The 18,162-nt window shown below is 43.6% G+C and overlaps 1 protein-coding gene across 1 annotated transcript in view; it reads right to left on the bottom strand.

Annotated features, from left to right (window-relative positions):
• Positions 1-936: 936 nt before the first annotated feature.
• Positions 937-18,162, bottom strand: part of pot1 (protection of telomeres 1 homolog) — a 53,386-nt gene continuing 36,160 nt past the window's right edge. The window contains exons 11-20 of the mRNA XM_030424593.1: positions 7,442-7,626; positions 7,133-7,218; positions 3,960-3,986; positions 3,679-3,835; positions 3,287-3,495; positions 2,882-3,017; positions 2,494-2,576; positions 2,046-2,140; positions 1,733-1,838; positions 937-1,325 (exon numbers count right to left, since the gene is read on the bottom strand). Coding sequence (XP_030280453.1) covers positions 1,195-1,325; positions 1,733-1,838; positions 2,046-2,140; positions 2,494-2,576; positions 2,882-3,017; positions 3,287-3,495; positions 3,679-3,835; positions 3,960-3,986; positions 7,133-7,218; positions 7,442-7,626 — 1,215 coding nt within the window. The 3' untranslated portion in view covers positions 937-1,194. The remainder of the gene's footprint in view (positions 1,326-1,732; positions 1,839-2,045; positions 2,141-2,493; positions 2,577-2,881; positions 3,018-3,286; positions 3,496-3,678; positions 3,836-3,959; positions 3,987-7,132; positions 7,219-7,441; positions 7,627-18,162) is intronic.

Below are 18,162 nucleotides of genomic sequence, written 5' to 3' on the forward strand. Positions count from 1 at the left end.
GGGAGTCATCTGTCAAACCTGCTCTGATCCGAGAAGAACCAACAACACTGAGCTGTAAACTGTGTTGGCTCATGTTCATGTGGACATTCAGTCATCTTACACACTTTGTCAAGAAGTTGAGTTGAGTGAGTCCTGATGAGTTATTAATATACAGATGTTTCCAGATTAAAGGGACCTCAAGCAGAAAATGATAAGGAGGAATATATATTAAAGATTTAACGCACTTATATGAAGGAAACCGTTGCAGATTTGCAGTTCATCTCTTTAGTAACATCATAATAAATGAGTATAAAACAAGCAGCAAACACATGTTGATATTTGAGGAAGTTAAGTTCAGTAAACTTCTATAAACTACTGAATATCTGCTGATTGATGTTTCACAGTAACAATCCTGCAGGAAATCCACACTGAACTTTTCTTATTCGTACATTATCTCTTCAATCTATTGTTTAATTACTTAATATTTTAAATAATGTCCCAGTTCGCCTCTGCAGCTTCAGTCCAGCGACTCAGAAACGTTTTAGTTTCTCACTGAAAGTCAAGACAGGACGAGTGTTTGTAGGTCTTGTGCGCCCTCTGGTGCAAAGTCAGAGTATCACAGATGAAAATGTGTGTTTGGATCCTTTTTAAGAGTGTATTAAATGTGTAATGCTGTCAGCTGACCGGCAGATGTCGCAGTGACACCACAGATAAGTACAAGTTCTCTGAGTGAAGCGCACAGAGTCACATTTACATGTGTTTTATAAAATCCAACTGAAGTAACATTTGTTTTCAACCTGGATGTGGACGAGATTATCAACAATTTAAAGACTTTGTTAATTTAAGTTCTTCACAGGAGAGAACACATCAGACAGATTCAATAATCCATACATCCATCCATCCATCCATCCATCCATCATCTATCTATATACAGCCACTAAAATATAAACAACTTCCTTAAAAGTTATTCATTTTATTTTGAAAGACAGGAAACAGCAGTTTTTTTTAAATAATACAGTCACATGTCAGTTTTCTTAAATTTTTGCAGCAACATTGTATTTACATTTATTAAATTCTGCACAATAAATACAATAAAAAACAAAACACAAAGGATGTGAAAATACGAAATGATCAAACAGAAACAAGAGTTTTTCAGCAGGACTCTGGTTTGACCGGTGACCTTTGTCCTTTGACCTGCAGGTGGTTCTGGTGGGTTCAGGATCGGGCCGGCTCTGAGGGGAGTTTAGTGAAGGCGGTGTGACAGATCTGGTAGCAGGTTCGGTTCTGTCCACCGTCGTCCGCTGCTCGGTACGCTGACAGACACACATCGAGCCACGGACACTCACCTGGGGACACAAACACACCTGAGAACAACTTCACACGTGTGTTTATATGTGGCGGACCCTGCCACCCTTCTCGCTTCAAACACAGTTCTGGGACCTTATTTTCTTATGAGATCAGTTTTTTTATTCGCTCATGGAAAAACTTAATATTCCTGATTTTGAATTATGTCATTAATGGTGTAAATATTAAAGTTCTAGGTTTGAATTTCATCAAAAAACAAACAAAAAAAACACATAGTGCCCCTTTAAACTCTTTTGGCTCCGTTTCTCTGCTCCACCCGAGCGTCTCGTCTTACCAGAGAATAAAACATCTTATTCGATGTACAATGTATTTTACAGAATACTTCGTCTTGTATTAATTTGACAGCCAATCATTTCTCTTCAGTACGATACTTAAGTGACAGACGTACCGGTGCTGCCCTCTGGTGAAGAGAGGAAGTCCATCGTTTGACGAATCCGGTCCTGAGCCTCCTGATTGGCTGCTGCGTCCTCTGCCGACACACTGAAGAACAACTCCTGAAGAGAGACACGCACCATCATCATCATCGCTAACTTTTACTTTGAAATCATCTTTTAAAAACCTTTTATCATGTCAAGTGTGACGACATATCTGAGACAAACAGCCGCATCAGCAGTTAAACAAAGATCGTTTCAGTGACGGTCCAGACCGACTGAACGCGGTCCAGAGTGAGCAGAACCTGAGATGTGCTTTTTGAAACTCACGGCGTCTCTCCACAGGAAGACCTCCAGCGTGTCGGTGGCGTCCTGCAGCTCGAGCTTCATCAGCAGGCAGAACTTCAGCAGCTGGATGCCGAGAGCTGCAGACCCGAAGAACCAGAGACATTTACAGTGTGATTCATTTCAGAGGAAAACAAACCAGCTAGATCAGACCTGAGATCAGCGGGGGAGGGAGGACAACGAGCCTTTCACAAAACACGTGAAGTTTTAATTTTGATCACATTTGAAAAACTGATTTAATAAGAAGCTGATGAGTTTTCCAATAATCCTGTTGTAAAAGAAGCTTCTGTTAAAGTCCCATTAATTCATGTTTTGGCCACTTTGAAGCAGCAGAACAAGCAGAAAACACACATCTCTGATGTTTTCCAGTGGGAGTTTTATCTCCACCTCCTCAGTTTCCTCTGACAGAGAGTCAAAGCAAACTCTCTCTCACCTTCTGCAACGATCTTCTCATCGATCAGCTCGACTCCTTCAGCAGACGGTTCCCTCAGAGCGGCCTCAGAGCAGCGACGGCACCTACGACACAAACAGGAAGTCAAGGAGAGAATAACTCATCAGCTCTGAGACGTCTCTGCAGGCCGCTGTTACTGTGAATAAAACTGTGATTAGCAACGCACATGTGCAGTTACACCTTCCCTGCATAGTTTGTTATAATAAAAATGTTAAAAATAAGTGATGATATTTTTATTAATATATGAATTCCTGGTATTCAATACATTTCCAGTCATTTTTAACATTACATATCCTCCTGACACCAGCACTCATCGCTCCTTTTGGATAAATTGTCACAAAGTGTTCAGAGTGTGAAGCTCATCTCTCACCCGTAGTATCTCTTCCTGCCTCTGAACAGGAAAGGCGCCGACAGGTCGAGCAGAGTCAGCTGACCTCCCGATGACCTCACAGGGACGATGTTCTGGTAGCCGGACGCCAGTCGACACGTTTCCGCCAGAGTCGAACCTGCGAGACACCAGAACGTCTGTGAGCTGGATGCAGAGGTCTTGACTTCATGTGTTTGTTGCAGTATTAGACTTGATGTCGATACGTTTCTAAATGCCTCTATTTCGATAATCGATGAATCATTTCAGTCAGTAACATTTGCTGGTTCCAGCTTCTTAAATGTGAGGATCTACTGCTTGTCTTTGTCATTTATAACAGTCAATGATGAGTCGTTGGGTTCTGGACTGTTTGTTGGACAAAAGAATAAACTTCAGCCCTGAACTTGTTACCCATGAGGAAGATGAGCTCCTTGGTTTTGCCCTCAGACATGAGCTGTGTGGACAGGTGAACGCCCAGAGCGCGCTTCGAGGATCCTGAGGAACCTCCAGGGATGTTGACCCGACCGGAGAGAGCCCACGCCGGGGGGGTGCAGGGTCCAGAGTCCCCAGACGCCTCCGAGAAGAGACCCGCTACCAGTTCATCATCAGGGACGTCCTGCCTGAGGTCACAGAGCCGAGTCAGAGAAGAATCACTCATTTCATCAAATCTTACTGATCTGATCTGATCTGATCCTCTTGTCTGAGCAGTATAATCTGTCATGTCTAACTTCTAATCCATAAACCGGAGTTCAAGTTTGCAGGAAACATCAGTTAATCTTGTCATTTTGTGTGTGTGAGCCTACATGGATGTACACTTGCTGCAGTAGAGTTTCAGCGCCTGGTGGAGTCTTTGGGGCTCGTAGGATCTCAGCTGGACTCTGACGTGATGAACTCCACCTGGATCGGATCGCTTTAGCTCCGACAGCGTCGTCGGCTGCACGTCGTGACTGCAGCTCCTCTCTATTACACACACGGTGAAGAAACAACATACAAGTAGAATGAGTAATAACTCGGTCACATTTCAAAACGACAGTTTCACCTCAATCAGCCCCGTCGAGCTGCTGCAGTGTGCTGTGTTTCATACCTGTGCTGCTCTCAGCTGTTCCAGCATCTAATGAGAGAAAGAGAAACCATCGATAACTGAACAGGAGGCAGAGACGCACAAATCAATAAGCAATACGCAACACAGGCCTGTAGACAAACTGTACTCTGCTGAGGAAAACAAAACCACCTGATCTGAAGATGACTTTATTACAAGGCTTCTAACAAGCAGACGGGTTGTTCTGCCTGCTTCAGCTCATTCATCCGACCGCATGTGTATTAGTATTCTGTTTCTAGCATCTTATAGAACATTACAGATCCAAACATCTAGAATGACCACCGTCTCACCAATAACGTCTCTGAAAAATGGGATATGTATTCATAGAAGATCCCGAGGAGCTCACTGTGTGAGAGGTTTCCTCCTGTTTAGCCTTTTTACTGAGCTGTTTGTACAGTATAACCTTGTACTTGTTATCAGATATGAAATTACCACTTTATATATTTTTTTAATTTCCTCCAAAGTCCGTTTGACACTGCAGGATGACCGCAGAAGCAATAAGGCTAAAAGAATACACCCGAGAAACATTAATTTAGCAGAATATACAAATATAATTGTGGTCAGATCGACTCTCATCTTCTACACAGTCGGCATCTTTCAGTCAGCTGTCACTGTGCTTTCTGACAGATTATGTGCTTAACTTCTTCCTCTGTGTGTCTAATGGTTTATTTTCTCCTAAAATACATATAAATATAAAATAAATATATATATTAACACCTCCTCTCTCATGTGACCGTGCTTGTTGCTTGCTGTGAAAACCCGTGGTAGACTTATCGAGTTGATAACCAGCTTTAGTTTGATCACTTCGCATTAGTGGAGCCAGATATCAGAAATATATATCCTGGGTATCAATGAATTAATCATTTTTTATTTGTATAGCGTCAATTCACAACAAAAGTCCTCTCATAACACAAATCAAGCCAGTGGAGACCAAACACTTTGATAATTAATCACCTCGCTCTGCAGCACAGGCTGGTGACTGGCTCCTGAACTATGTGTGATTTCACAAGTCACGCTTGTCGGCCGTCTCTGAAAATCAGATTTTCAGAGAAAGTTTACACTTTGAGCAATGAATGTGAAAACAGCCGTCTGGTGTCGAACTCCTCACACACATCACTCTACACAGTGAAGCTCAAACATTCAACTGTAGGAACAAGAAGAGAGACACTGGAGGCAGACTTTCAGTTTGCACAAAGACAAAGTGCTGGAGGTTCATGAAGAGGTTAAAATAAAATAAGAACACTCGTCCTGCATCCCAAATAGTTAGTCCACTCAGAGTTACACAACAGACATCAGGCCTGCAGGTACGAGCACAGAGCTGAAACCTTCAGGTCACAGTCAAAGTTTGGACTTTTATTGTATCCCCAGTGAAGCGTGGGCTTTTAGAAGGCTCCGCTAATGGAAGAAGCTCCCTGCAGCTTCAATCCGTCCATCCGTCCTCACGTCAGTGAAGAAATTGGTTTGTCTGAGCAGTCAGGATGTTCATATTTCTGCTGCTGGCAAACATGTTTGTTATTCAATCAACGACCTGCAGGCAGCCGCCGCTCACATCGCTCTTCCTTCTTTGTATTTGGCTCACGCAATAAAAATATTGTGATTTTCATTCTCAGTCGTTTGTAAGCAGAAGCACAACGGAGGCTTAATGGAAAAACAGGAGGGACGTTTGGTCTGTGCAGGAGGCTTCTCCATCTGACGCACGTCTGATTGAACAGATGCGCCCAACTACTTCAGGACTATTTCCGTCTGTTTAACATGCGTAACTACAGCAACTCTGTGTTGGCTTTGAGAGCACCGTGCCTGAACACATCCTGTGTAGACAGCATGAGAGCGGAGTGGAGTGCCTTCCAAATTACTAAAATCGTTCCCCACTTGTTCTAAAATAAGAAAAACTCTGTGTTGTATTTTAATTTTTACTTAAACTGTAGCATAGCAATCAAATATAACTGAGAAGCAACATCAGGGATGCTTTGGACTAACGGTTGGCGCGGTACAGGAGCAAAACTGGAAAAAAATTGTAATTAAATCTCTTTTTGCGGCTTCATAAAATCCTCCCAGCGCGCTCACACTCTCCTCACTCGCTCTGGTAGATAGAGACCAGGTGTCAGCCCACCATGCTGCTACAAAATGTTTTATGAAACACGTTTTTTATGCCTCAAGTTCGGATTTATGGCCTTTACCGTTTTGTTTAAAGGAGCTGGAAGTGACCATATTTGGACTTGAGGGTGGAGCTGAGAAGGATGTCCTGATTGGATCTGACTGAAAACTCGAGGACACGCTGTCGTAGCGACTTGTCAGTCATAAGGTAGCCACGTCCTAAATCACATCCTGCTTTATTGTCTATTTTACTCTCAATGGATCCACAATTTACAAAATAAACATCATGCTGTGTTGAAGGAGACTTGTAGCAAGCGATTGAGACCATAAATTCATTAGGAAACGGTTTACTGAGATAATAAATCAAGTGAGAAGTCAGGTCATTTTCTCATAAGCTTACATACAGTCAGACTTCTTTTTGAAACCAGTGGAACGCTATCAGACTCAGAAACTGTGTCCACTCTTTCTACAGTCAGTCTGCTAACATGCTGCTCACACCGCCTGCAGTGCAGACGCAGTGTTAGCGTGTGCATACAGCCGTGCTAGCAGCTGTGAGTCTGTCCTGTATAACTGTAGCAGTGATTTGAGCTAAATGCTAGCAGCAAATTCAGATTCTGACCTGATGATGATGCTCAATGGAAAGTCTCCAAGTATTATTGTCGGTGCTGCTGTCACAGAGACAACTGGGTCGCCTTCTGTTCTGTTTCAACTACCATCAACAAAGCACACACTGTGAGTGTATTCATTCATTTAGTGTATTATGGAGATATGAAAGCAGAAACGGTGCCAGGCAGGATCAACAGTCAGCCTTCATTTTCTCCCAGGAGATTTTGTGCTTGGTGGCAGAACAGAATTTCCTAGAGAAAGTGAATTTCCACCGCAATGATCCGCTGAAGCATAACATGTGTCTATTGCCAGCTTAGAGGATCACCAAAATCATAACAATTCACCCCGAGGAAGCACGAATGTCTTCAACGCGTTCTCATGTCAAGGTGTCCCGGCGAATAAAAAGGTTTTGATATTTGATGGGTTTGATTCGAGGCCCGTCCAACATCCAGTCATACCTGACGGAGACTCCGGTGGTGTGCTCCAAATCTCCAACAGCGCCGAGTCATTCAGTTCGTCATCCTCTGCGAAGCCCTCAATGGTTCTACGATAGACAAACACAGTGGATACATGAATCAGTTACTGCTGAACTTTTACTTAAAATCTTCACTTCAGAACTGAAAGTGATGCTTCGACTGAATTTAAAACCTTGAATTCAAATCGTGCATCGTTTTATGTTGCAGCACGGTTTTAAATCCCCCAAAAATATTTTCTCTAAAATATGACCGCACACATCAGGTGTATTTGACCCTCGTCTGCTGCCGTACCTCTTCAGTTCCTGCACGTCGGGGCTGTTTTCTGGAAGGACCCGGATCCCCCTGCCGTACGCCGTCCCTCCATGCAGGTGAAAAGCCAGGTGATCCACCTGATCTGACTGGCTGCTGGTGAGGCCGGGCACCTTACTGGATCCTGGGATCGCTCGAAGGTTGTAGATCCGAAGGAAGTCCCCGATCTGAAGGGACACAAAAAAACATTCAACAAAGATAAGATAAAAAACATTTTACTGGTCAGACTAAAAGCGACAAGACAGAGAAACTATTCAGTGTGGTCCCGGACAATAAAATATCTGGTTTTTTTTTACCTGTTAGATGTTCTAACGTCTTCGCCGCTGGCTTCTAACTTTGAAGGAATTTGTTCCTACATGTGTGTAAAAAGTGTATTTCTACTAATGTAATCTCACACCTGTTGTCTCAGCTCCTCTTTGATAGAGTGTCAACAAGGAGACATGCCTACTAAAGATTCATCCAAACGTTAAATCACAGCGTTCACACCTTTTTCTGACTTCACATCAGGTTTGATCAGTCAGCAGATGGCGTTGTTGCACCGGTCTTACAGTCAGTGTGGTGACAGTGATTCAGAGGCTGCTCAAAGGACTCAGTTCGGAGGGTTTGTCATTCTTTTCTTTTTTCTCTCTCTCTTCAGCTCTCCGTCACGACGAGCCTGCAGTCGACAGAAATGTTTCCTCGCTCTCATCATCAACAAACGCTTCAGTGATCAAGTGTCAGAGGGATTCACTCTGCTCAGATAATTCACTGAAGACTTTACACTGTTTTTACATGACTGGGTTTAGTCAATAAAAGACCCAGACACACACACACATACACACACATACGACCCTTAATTGCATTATAGCTGGAGAGCAGAAGAAAGACTCAGAAAGTGAATCCTCTATAAGCTGTGGCTTCCTTTAAATCCATTTTCTCCGTATACTGAGTGAAGTTTGAGTCAGTGTCAGGGTGGATTAACGGCTGATCTCCCGAGGCCTCTCCTCCTCTGAAGATCCACATGAAGAGTTGAAAGATGAACTGGGAGGACTGGAGAGCTGCACCCCCACTCACACGGAAGCATTTGATTATCTGGTGTTATACTTTAATCTCGAATTATGCCCACATAACTGGATGTTACTTCAAAACTGGCGAACGGCAGGAGCTCTGCCGTATGTGTGTCAAGACATCAAAAGTTAAAGTTCACTTGGTTTCATTTCATCATCTGAGGATATTCAGTGAGAGAATGGCAAAATATTAAATATCGAAATAAAACTTAAACAGTGAAAAGTCCTTATTTCCATCCTTAGTCTCTGACTCTCTCCTGGAGGTTTGAGCGACAGGCAACCACATGAAACATACAGATGATTCTGTGTCCTAAGATTCTTAAATATCTTAAGTATCTTAAAGTGGTCATATGATGCTTTTTGGGCTTCTGCCTTTCCTTTATTGTGTTTTGAAGCATTTTTGTGTATGTGAAATGTCTGCAGAGTTAAAAAAGCCCAAAGTCCACGCCAAAGGGAGTTACTGTCTCCCGCAGAAAACATTCCTGCTCTGCCTGAAACGCCTGGTCGAGTCGAGTCTTTACTTCCATAACATATGTGAGTCACTATGTAAGAGGCGTTATATAAATATATATATGTTTAGTTATTATCAAATATATACGGCTGGACCGCAGTCGTCATTACCAGCTGTAGCTGTGTTATTTTCAATCACACTACTTTGGTCGGCATGACCCGCCATACTCTGCCTCTGATTGGCTACATCCTGCCTGTTAAGTAACTGGCATGTGCAACAACCGAACAAATGTATGAACTTGAAAATTAGCACCATTTGACCTCTTTAAATCTTGTATGGGTCATGTGATCAGTATCTTCTTTTCCATGAAGTTAAATTTAACACAACGAAGCCAAAAGTAGCACTCTCCTCTTTTTCTGTTTCAGATCCTCCGCAGCATTTTCTAAGCACATAAGAAAACATTCTATTTGAGTATGAATCATTATTAAGATCATATAAATCCCACTGTGGCAGGAAGCAAACAATGAGACCAAACAGACAGTGTTTTTGTTTGCTGAATCCCAGACTCTGGTTTTTACTGCATCTCCGGAGACCTGGATGTTTAGCAGAATGAGACGGAGGAAAACAACAGTAAGTACTTGGGAGTCTGGCTGTGTTTTCTCAGAGCTACACAAGAGTTTAGCAGTATTTGTGTTCAGGAACAGGTGTAGAGAGAACTGAGAGAGTGACTAATGCTGGGAGACCGTGAAAGAAACGCCAGAGGACAGACAGCAGTTTGAATAAAGAAGGAGCCATGTGGTGTACCTGGCCGAGCTTCCTGTCTGTATTCACATATTAAATCGTCTGTAGCAGTCCTGAGAGGCCAGGTGTGATTAAAATGAGTAGACTTTTAACTGAGAGTAGCAGCACAAAGTTTAGACCAGGACCGTGACTCATCTGGCCACAGGACCGAGGTCACAGTGTGTCCTGAAGTCAAGGAGATGTCGATTAAATGGATTTACCACTCTGATGACCTGCAGAGCCCCGACCTCCAACAGGTGCAACACCTCCGGGGCGAACTGGAACACTGACTGTGGGCCAGACCTGACCTAACTAAGACACTGATCAGCCACAGCATTAAAGGGATATTCCGGCGCAAGTTTAATCCATGGTCTAACACACCGTGACACTGTGTAAGACCCCCCCCCGCGAGAGATCAAGTTTTCCGACTGCTAGCTTATGTAGTTTTAGCAACCTCAGAAAAAAACACACGATAACAATACACTGCAGTCTATGTCTCCACCAAGAAACCGCCATCAAAAAGCCACTCATAGCCACAAATACTGCTCAGAACAGCACCAAACTTCAGCAACAGTACAAATAGGGTCCAACCACATAGTTCAAGGCATCAAACATCTGCTAGCTTTGCTGGATTTCTACTGAAAAGTGAACACAACTCACCACTCTCCTGCAGCAGCTTGCTCGGTGTGGGGAAGCCCTGACGAATCAATTACCGAGTGCAGTAAGAAATGCTCAATTCTGTTCTTTTCCCTGTCAGCTCTTGATAATAACTGTTATAAAATGCTAGGCAAGACACATATGAACTTTGATTGCTTTTCCATGGAGTAATAATCATACATTTTCATCCTTGAGCTGCAGAACTCTACTGCACTCGGTAATCGACTCGTCAGGGCTTCCCCACACCGAGCAAGCTGCTGCAGGCGAGTGGTGTGGTGTGGTTCTATCTGTTGTTACGCCAACCTTGCAAACCAAGTACACACTCTCATACTAACAGGACCCCCTGATGGTGGTGGCTTCCCCCTGCAGGACAATGCTGCCTGTCACACTACACAGAACGCTCAGGAATGACCCGATGAAAACGTCAATGAGCTTGCTGCACGCTGCAGCCTCCATGGATCGGACATGGTCAGGCACGGAAACTAAATTGAATTGGTTTCTGGGGAATATGGAGGCCAGATCAACATCTTGAGGTCTTACATTAGGGCACACTGTCATGCTGGGAGGGGGCATTGCCATCGAAGGAGGAGTGTTGCTGCCATGATGGGGTGTATTTGGTCTGCAACTATGTTTGGGTGGGTGGTGCGTGTGAATACCAGGGCCTAAGATCTCCATGGAGAACATTGCATCATAACAAAATGATATATTTGATTTGCTTCCCCCGTCAGTGGATTTTAAGGTTGTATTATTGTGTCCAAATCTGATCAATCCCTGCAAAAGCTTCAGTCTGAAACCAGAAGAGCGGAGGCTGTTGTGGACGACGTGGTTGCAGAGCACTAAATCACTCCCTACATTCATGTTTTTTCAGTGTTTCAAATAGGTCTGGTGTTGGGCTTTGTGAAGACCATTTCCAGCAGACGATGAAAAATATGAACCAATCAGAAGGGATTTTCCTACAAAGCCAGCAGCTGCATCGATGAAAAAAAACCAACAGAGAAAAATAACAAAGCAAAACTGAAATTGCCTTTTTTCAACAGTCCTCATTTTGTACTCACCCACAGATGCAAGGCACAAAAATACACTCGACCTATCCGCCATCCAAGTTTCGTGAAAAGTCTTTCAGCGATTTTGTGCAATCCTGCTGATAAACCAACAAACCAACAAACCAACTGAAAACCCAACAAACAAATAAATAAACAAATGGACACAGAGGAAAACACAACCTCCTTGGTGCGGGTAAAGATACAGACACTACCTGATAGTATGGTCTGTAAATCAAGAGAGAGAAAAACTTCTCTTCATCAGAAAGAGAAGATTACTGGAGAAAGACCGAGGAGAGAAAGAAAATCCGGCTTGATCATTACTAAAACAGTTGGCATAGCAACCACCAGCAGGAGAATCAGCGGTAGCGTTACAGCTTTGTGAGGGACTTTTTTTGAGCTCTTTGACCAATCAGATCATTCAGCTGAGACTACATTTAGTATAATGGGTACATTATCACCAACAGCATGTACACAGGGGGGTTAGGACACACCGTAGGTCCACAGCTCCGAGAGTGATCGGCCTGTCTGACAGGAAATGGCTCCCTGCAGCTTTTCCTGCAAACAAACCATTTTCTTTTTAAAGAGGCCGAGGGAACAGAGTGGAGCAGCCTGTGGTGGCTTCTGTAAGTACTTGATCTGTATGAAAACTAAACACTCCACCGTCCGCCCACCGCCAGACAGCCAAGACGCCGCTGCCGCTGTCTCATGGTATTAGTGCTGCTCGGCTGCTCAGTAAAAAGGGATTCCTTAAAATTCAAAAGATTGCTTTGGGCTTCCACAGCTTCTCGTCAGAGTGAGGCTCAATAAAGCCGCCAAAAAACTTGTGCCCTCGCTGAGAAGAAGAAACTGTTCATTTCACACTGGCTTCTTTATGGAGCAGCAGGAAATGGGCTTTAAAAGCCAGACAGATACAGCCTAACTCGACAGCAGGGCTCTTTGTGCTGGAAAATCAACTCGATGGGGAACAGTGGATGTGAGTGACTGAAGTACACCTCATTTCAGATTAAATACCCAACTGCACTCTAAGTCTTTAAAGGAGTCATCACCTGGTTTTTTACATATCCAGTCCCTCTTGGATCGCTTTGGATCAATTCTTAAAACTTATTATAATTTTTTTTTTTTTTTTTTAAAATCAAACATAGAGCTTGTTCTGACACTTTTTCATACCGCGACTTTCTCACGCGAGATTATGCGCGAGGTTTTGACCGGTCCGGATGTGCATTGTATTAATATGTAATGAGGCGCGCGTTGATTGGCCGCAGGAAGGACAGAGCCGGAATGGGGGGCGAGCCTGCATGCACACACAGACTCCAAAACATAAACAGCCCCCTGTCATGGCGCACACACTAAATGACGAACCTTACAGAATTCAGGCATTTATGTACGAGCCGGAGTCGGAAACCGAACGGGAGAGTGAAGAGGCAGAGACGGTGGAAGAGACACGTTTACAGCAGGACGTCTCTGAATGGTAAAATCTTTTTTTTTTCCTGCTTACTTTTCACACTCGTGTTTTACATGTAAGACCTGAGTTTTAATGCTGGTGGTCACGATGTATGGCGTGAAAATGACAGAGAAATAAGCAGATTCTGCGTGCTCACTCTGGCTGAGGACGGCTGTGAGACGATGCTATATGCAAGTAGCCTCCTGTGGTAACGTCACCACAGGAGCAGAGTCAAAATCTCGTGCTTTAGGAACGCGCACTACTGTGCGCTATTCCTGTTCGGAAAAAGAGCCAAAGCGAAAAAAATAAGCCACTTTCAAACTCCAGCTTTTCAGGCAAGTTTCAACAGAGGTCCAACACCAATATGCATGATTTAACGAGAGAAATTGCGATTTCCGGGTGATGACTCCTTTAAGAAAACAATGAAGGTCGGAACATGCAGACTATTTTCATCAATCCGTCAGTCATGTTTTATATCCATTAATCACTACTAGATTCTGACAGTGCATCACTGGTCAATATCAGTCTGTATTTTAGTCAATAACAAGAACAGAAATATCACAGATCTCTTTCAGGTCATTTAGGAACAAGAACTCCATTAAAGACTCCTTGAAAGTTGGTAAGAAGAGTTCAGTGGTTCTCAGCTTGTTAGAGGCGGGGCGGCTTTTGCTCAGGAGGTAGAGCGTGTCGTCCACTTATCAGAAGGTCGGTGGTTTGATCTATGCTGAAGTATCCTTGGGCAAGAAACGGAGCCCAGACTTGAGTGTATGTCTGAAAGGCTGAGCATAGAAATGTACGGCGTCTTGGTTAGGAAGCCCGGCATCGCTCCTGATGAGCAGGTCGGCGGTTCGCATCAGTTTATTAATCTAAAGTGAAGTCCATCCAGACAAGAGACGACGGCTTACAAACTTATTATCCTTTAAATGTAATAATCCAGATTATATTTTTTATAAAAGTCAAATAATACCGTCTGACATTCATCAAAGTGCTCTTTAATTAAGGTGAGGTACACTGTATATAATTTGGTTCACAATATTTATTTGTTAGCTCTTATAATGGTTCGATTTAAGACCAGCTGACCTCCCAACCACAGGAGATTCTGTGGCCAGAAAACATGGCTGATTTGAGAAAGTTTTACTTCTTCTGTCCTTGTTGGTTTTAAAAGTGGAGCTCCAAATAAATCATTGACCACTGAACCTTGAAAAGTTCAATTTACGAGGCAACATAGACTAGAGGTGCTGGATGAGTTAGAATGCACATTTGTGGATGCCTCACCACTCTGAACCTGTGAGCTGGAGTGTCCCAGAGAGTACTGAATGGCAATTTTCAATTACCCATAACACACAAAGTTGATCACTTCAAACTTAATCGTCTCAATAATAATCACTGCACGTTGAACTACACATCTTTGGCCATGAACTCATCAATCACCCCTTGAATAATGCTCCCAAACTGGGCAATATCCCGATGGAGTTCACGGACCAAACAATGCTACACAGCGCTGGTAATTGATTTAAACTGTGGGGGGAATAAACTGTGAGTAATGTTTAATGACATCGCCTAGTGAGGAAACCGAGAGCTCCAGCTGAGTTTGGGCTGGGGAGGTATCACTGAGGGGTTCCAAGTTTTCTGTTGCTTACGTCAAAACACATTCCCTGATCAATAATCTGATCCGCTTATTAATGTGATTGTTTATGTTTCCTTTCCAGACATGAGCAGTTTCACCAAAACGACAATTTAAACTGATCATTGAGTGCAGCTGGCGGTCAGGTTCAGGTACAGTCTACAAGTGCAACGCTGAAAAGAGAAAATATTCAGCTACTTTATTCTTAAGCAGCGAACTGTCTCAAATTAATCTCACACAACAATGGTGCTGATAGCGAGTCCTTCCTGACGGGGCTTGGCCGGTAACACAAGTGCAAGTGAGCGATGTTAGAAGTCATAAGCTTGGATGTCAGTGGCAGAACACCACAACTGTGAGACCTTTAATGTTACCACTTCAAACAATAACACCTCAAAGTTAAAGGACAAAAAAGTCTTGGTCGACTCTATTTCGGCACCAGTGATCGCTGCAACGCCTGATTTGGTCTGATTATAGCTTTAGTTTAGTGTAAAGTTCACAACAAGGACACCAGAATACAAAAGAGGGTTAGTTAGAACTTTGAGAGGAACTGAAGTTGGATAAACTTCCTCCTCCGAGTATGAAAGATATGAATATTTGAGATATATTTCAGTTGGCATGTGTGATGACTGCTTCGTGTCTGAACTCTCTTGTTGTCATGTTGTATCCACTGTATGTATTCTGTTCTTCAGTCTCTCTTGTAAAAGAGATCTTGATCTCAGTGGGACTTCCTGCTGTGTATTTGAGTGGGATTTATTTTGACATCCGTTTGTTCATCAAAACTCAATATGACTAAAGCACTAAATAAACCACTGCTTTATTTGCTGTGCTCTGAGAGGATCTGTGCTGTGCCTCTCAGTTTACTGGTTGCTTATCTCTCTTCATGAATAATAGAAGCAGGAGGTCGAGGAGGTCGGCCAGGCCACTGTGGAGGCAGACGGCCGCCAGATCCTGTCGTTCAAAATGTAAAAAACCTTCAGCAGCAGAATATATCACTCAAACCGGTGAGCAGATGTGGATAGTTTTACTCTACATCAACTAGGGGTGGGAATCTCTTGGCACCTCACGATTCGATTCGATTAGAATTCAGAGGTCAACGATTCGTTTCTAAACTGATTCTCGATGCAGCTTGATGCAGCAATTTTTTAATTTACTGTTTCCATGCATGATTTAAAAAAAGTCAACCAGTCTTCCAGTCAACTGGAAGGTTACATTTGCTAGCACACATCCAGCTTTGCAAAGAACCAAAAGGAAAAGAAAAGTGTTCCTGTAGCAGCATATATGTAGTACATTAATACAGCTGCAGCTGGTCGACGGTCGATACAGGTGTTTGTATCACAGGTTGATCTGGACGTCTCACACTTTGCCACAGCTGACTGACCTCACGCTGAATTTGGGCTGGATTTCAACATACTGTGTGGGCTGTATGACAGTGTACAGTTTCGCATCTACTTGGATTCAGCTTAATAACGATGTATGCAGCTGGGAACGATGGCTTTAAGTAACCATTTGAACGCAGTGCAGAATGACAGAAATACCTGATAGTTAGTTACAGGTGTCACAAGTTAACCTGGACGCTGCGTACTCTACGCCACAGCTAGCAGCCAACAGCGGTCTCCGAGCTGTTCTCGAGCCGCTCGGCGTGAACAAATGCCTCAGACTGTTCCACCCATGAGTTGTTTGTGAGTACAGACATTCACGAGACATCCCATGTTTTTTGTTGTGTGCACGCCATCGACTGTCCAGGCGCTGCACTTCCACACTTCCGAGTTCCGCCTCTTGCGTTCCGTCAACATTACGTTGTTAATTAACGTGTAGAAAATCGATTTTTGACATTTTTGAATCGGTTCAGAACTTTCCACATCCGAATCGCGATTCATCTAAGAATCGATTATTTTTCTCACCCTTAACATCAACACGTTTGGGTTTTTTTTTATCAAATGGTTGATGGTGCAAATAACACACAGGCCAACATTCTGACAAAGGTGGAAAAATAAAAAGCTAATCCTCAGATTAGACATTACACCCACTCACATCCACACACAGAGCAATCTGACCAAAGCTGTGTTATCTATATAAATGGTCTGTACATGGGATGAAGCTCCACACAGACGAGAGCTGTGTAATGAAGCGTCGGTGTGAACGTGAATCTGAACCCGCGGTTGTTTGAGTGATGCTCTGCTGACTTCTCAAGCGCCAGGAGAAGCAGCATTTCTGTTGCGGTCGGTGGTTTTTTGGAGGAGATTTGAGCCCGCGGGCCGACAGAGCTGTGTTCACTAAACAGGAAACAGTGTGGGAGTAAAGAGCGCGCTGCATTAGCGCTCGACCCCCCAAAAACATTCAATGACATGGAAATGTCTACTCGGTCGAGCGTGAGTGCTAAAAATGAGATAATGAGCGGAAGCTGTCGGAGCTGAACACAGGCTGAGGAGATCACGGCGACGATGTGAACACGAGAATCAATGGCTCAGATTTTCTCCACAATATTTCAGGATGTGGCTATTAAAGAAAACAAAGGAAGCATTTATGAAATACACCGCCTGAATCCAAACATCCTCCCTTCTGGGCTGAGCCCTCTCAGACTCTTATAATGACCTCAAGTCCACGAGCACTGACATTGGACATTAATGCGTTTAATGGGGGTAAATTATTGTTGATATGCACTTTTGTCTGAGCATTCAAACCCTTTACTGAGGGTCTTCACATTGCAGGTGGTCACCAAGTTTCTTTCTCATTTTGGTGAAAGCCCTTTGCAGTCTTATTTCTGCAGATTAGTAACAGCCATTACCGCTGGGGCCCGAGTCGAACTGACAGTGAAAGCAGAGATATTTGGATTAATCACGGTCAACCAGTCAGCGGCCAATAGTGCAGAATGTACTATTGGCCCCCTCACCCCCCCGACACCGTAACCAACAAGTCACTGACGCTGCCTCGCCTCGGACTGGCAGCTTCCAGTGAACACTGCCGGACTGGGACATCACACAGCCTCCGAGGACTGAGGCTGTTTTCTTGCTAAGTTTGTCTCCTGGCATCGTGGAGGTGAGTCAGGAGAGAGGAACGCTGTGCCTATCCTCCCTCGCCGTCCGGAGCCGTTCATTGAGGTGTTCAGGCAACAGAGCGAGAACCAGGAAATATTTTCTCCTTAAAACATGACCCAGTTTCCCCCAAATCACTGAAAACAGGTGGGTTTTTATACAGTGAGGTCAGCTCCTGTTTAGCACTCTCCCCTGGTGAAATACTTTCTTTTTATACGTCTAATGACATCTTCATAAAAAAAGTGTTTATTAGATGAAAATGAAAAATGCAACAGAACATAAACAAATGAATAAATGCTCCTGAGTGCAGGAAGAGTCATCCGTATATTTAATGATTTTCCAGGAAGTTAAAAACTCTAAATTCTCCCCACTGTTGGGCCTGATTCTGATATTGATATATAAAGAGCTATATTGACTTTGTGGGATCTTTGAAGGGACAACTTTGCATCACCACAGTGTTGGTAGCTTGCGTCACAAGCAGTTGGGACTTGATGTCATGCATCATGCAGAAGCGACATATGTTCCAGGCGTGACGGTACATCCGTGTTTATAAAACTAGCAGCACACGGTGCGCCGTGATCTCCATGCTCATCATCTCAGTGTGCATGCAGATTTATTGGTGTTTCTGC

This window comes from Sparus aurata, chromosome 8 (assembly GCF_900880675.1).
Source record: "Sparus aurata chromosome 8, fSpaAur1.1, whole genome shotgun sequence".
Taxonomy (NCBI): domain Eukaryota; kingdom Metazoa; phylum Chordata; class Actinopteri; order Spariformes; family Sparidae; genus Sparus; species Sparus aurata.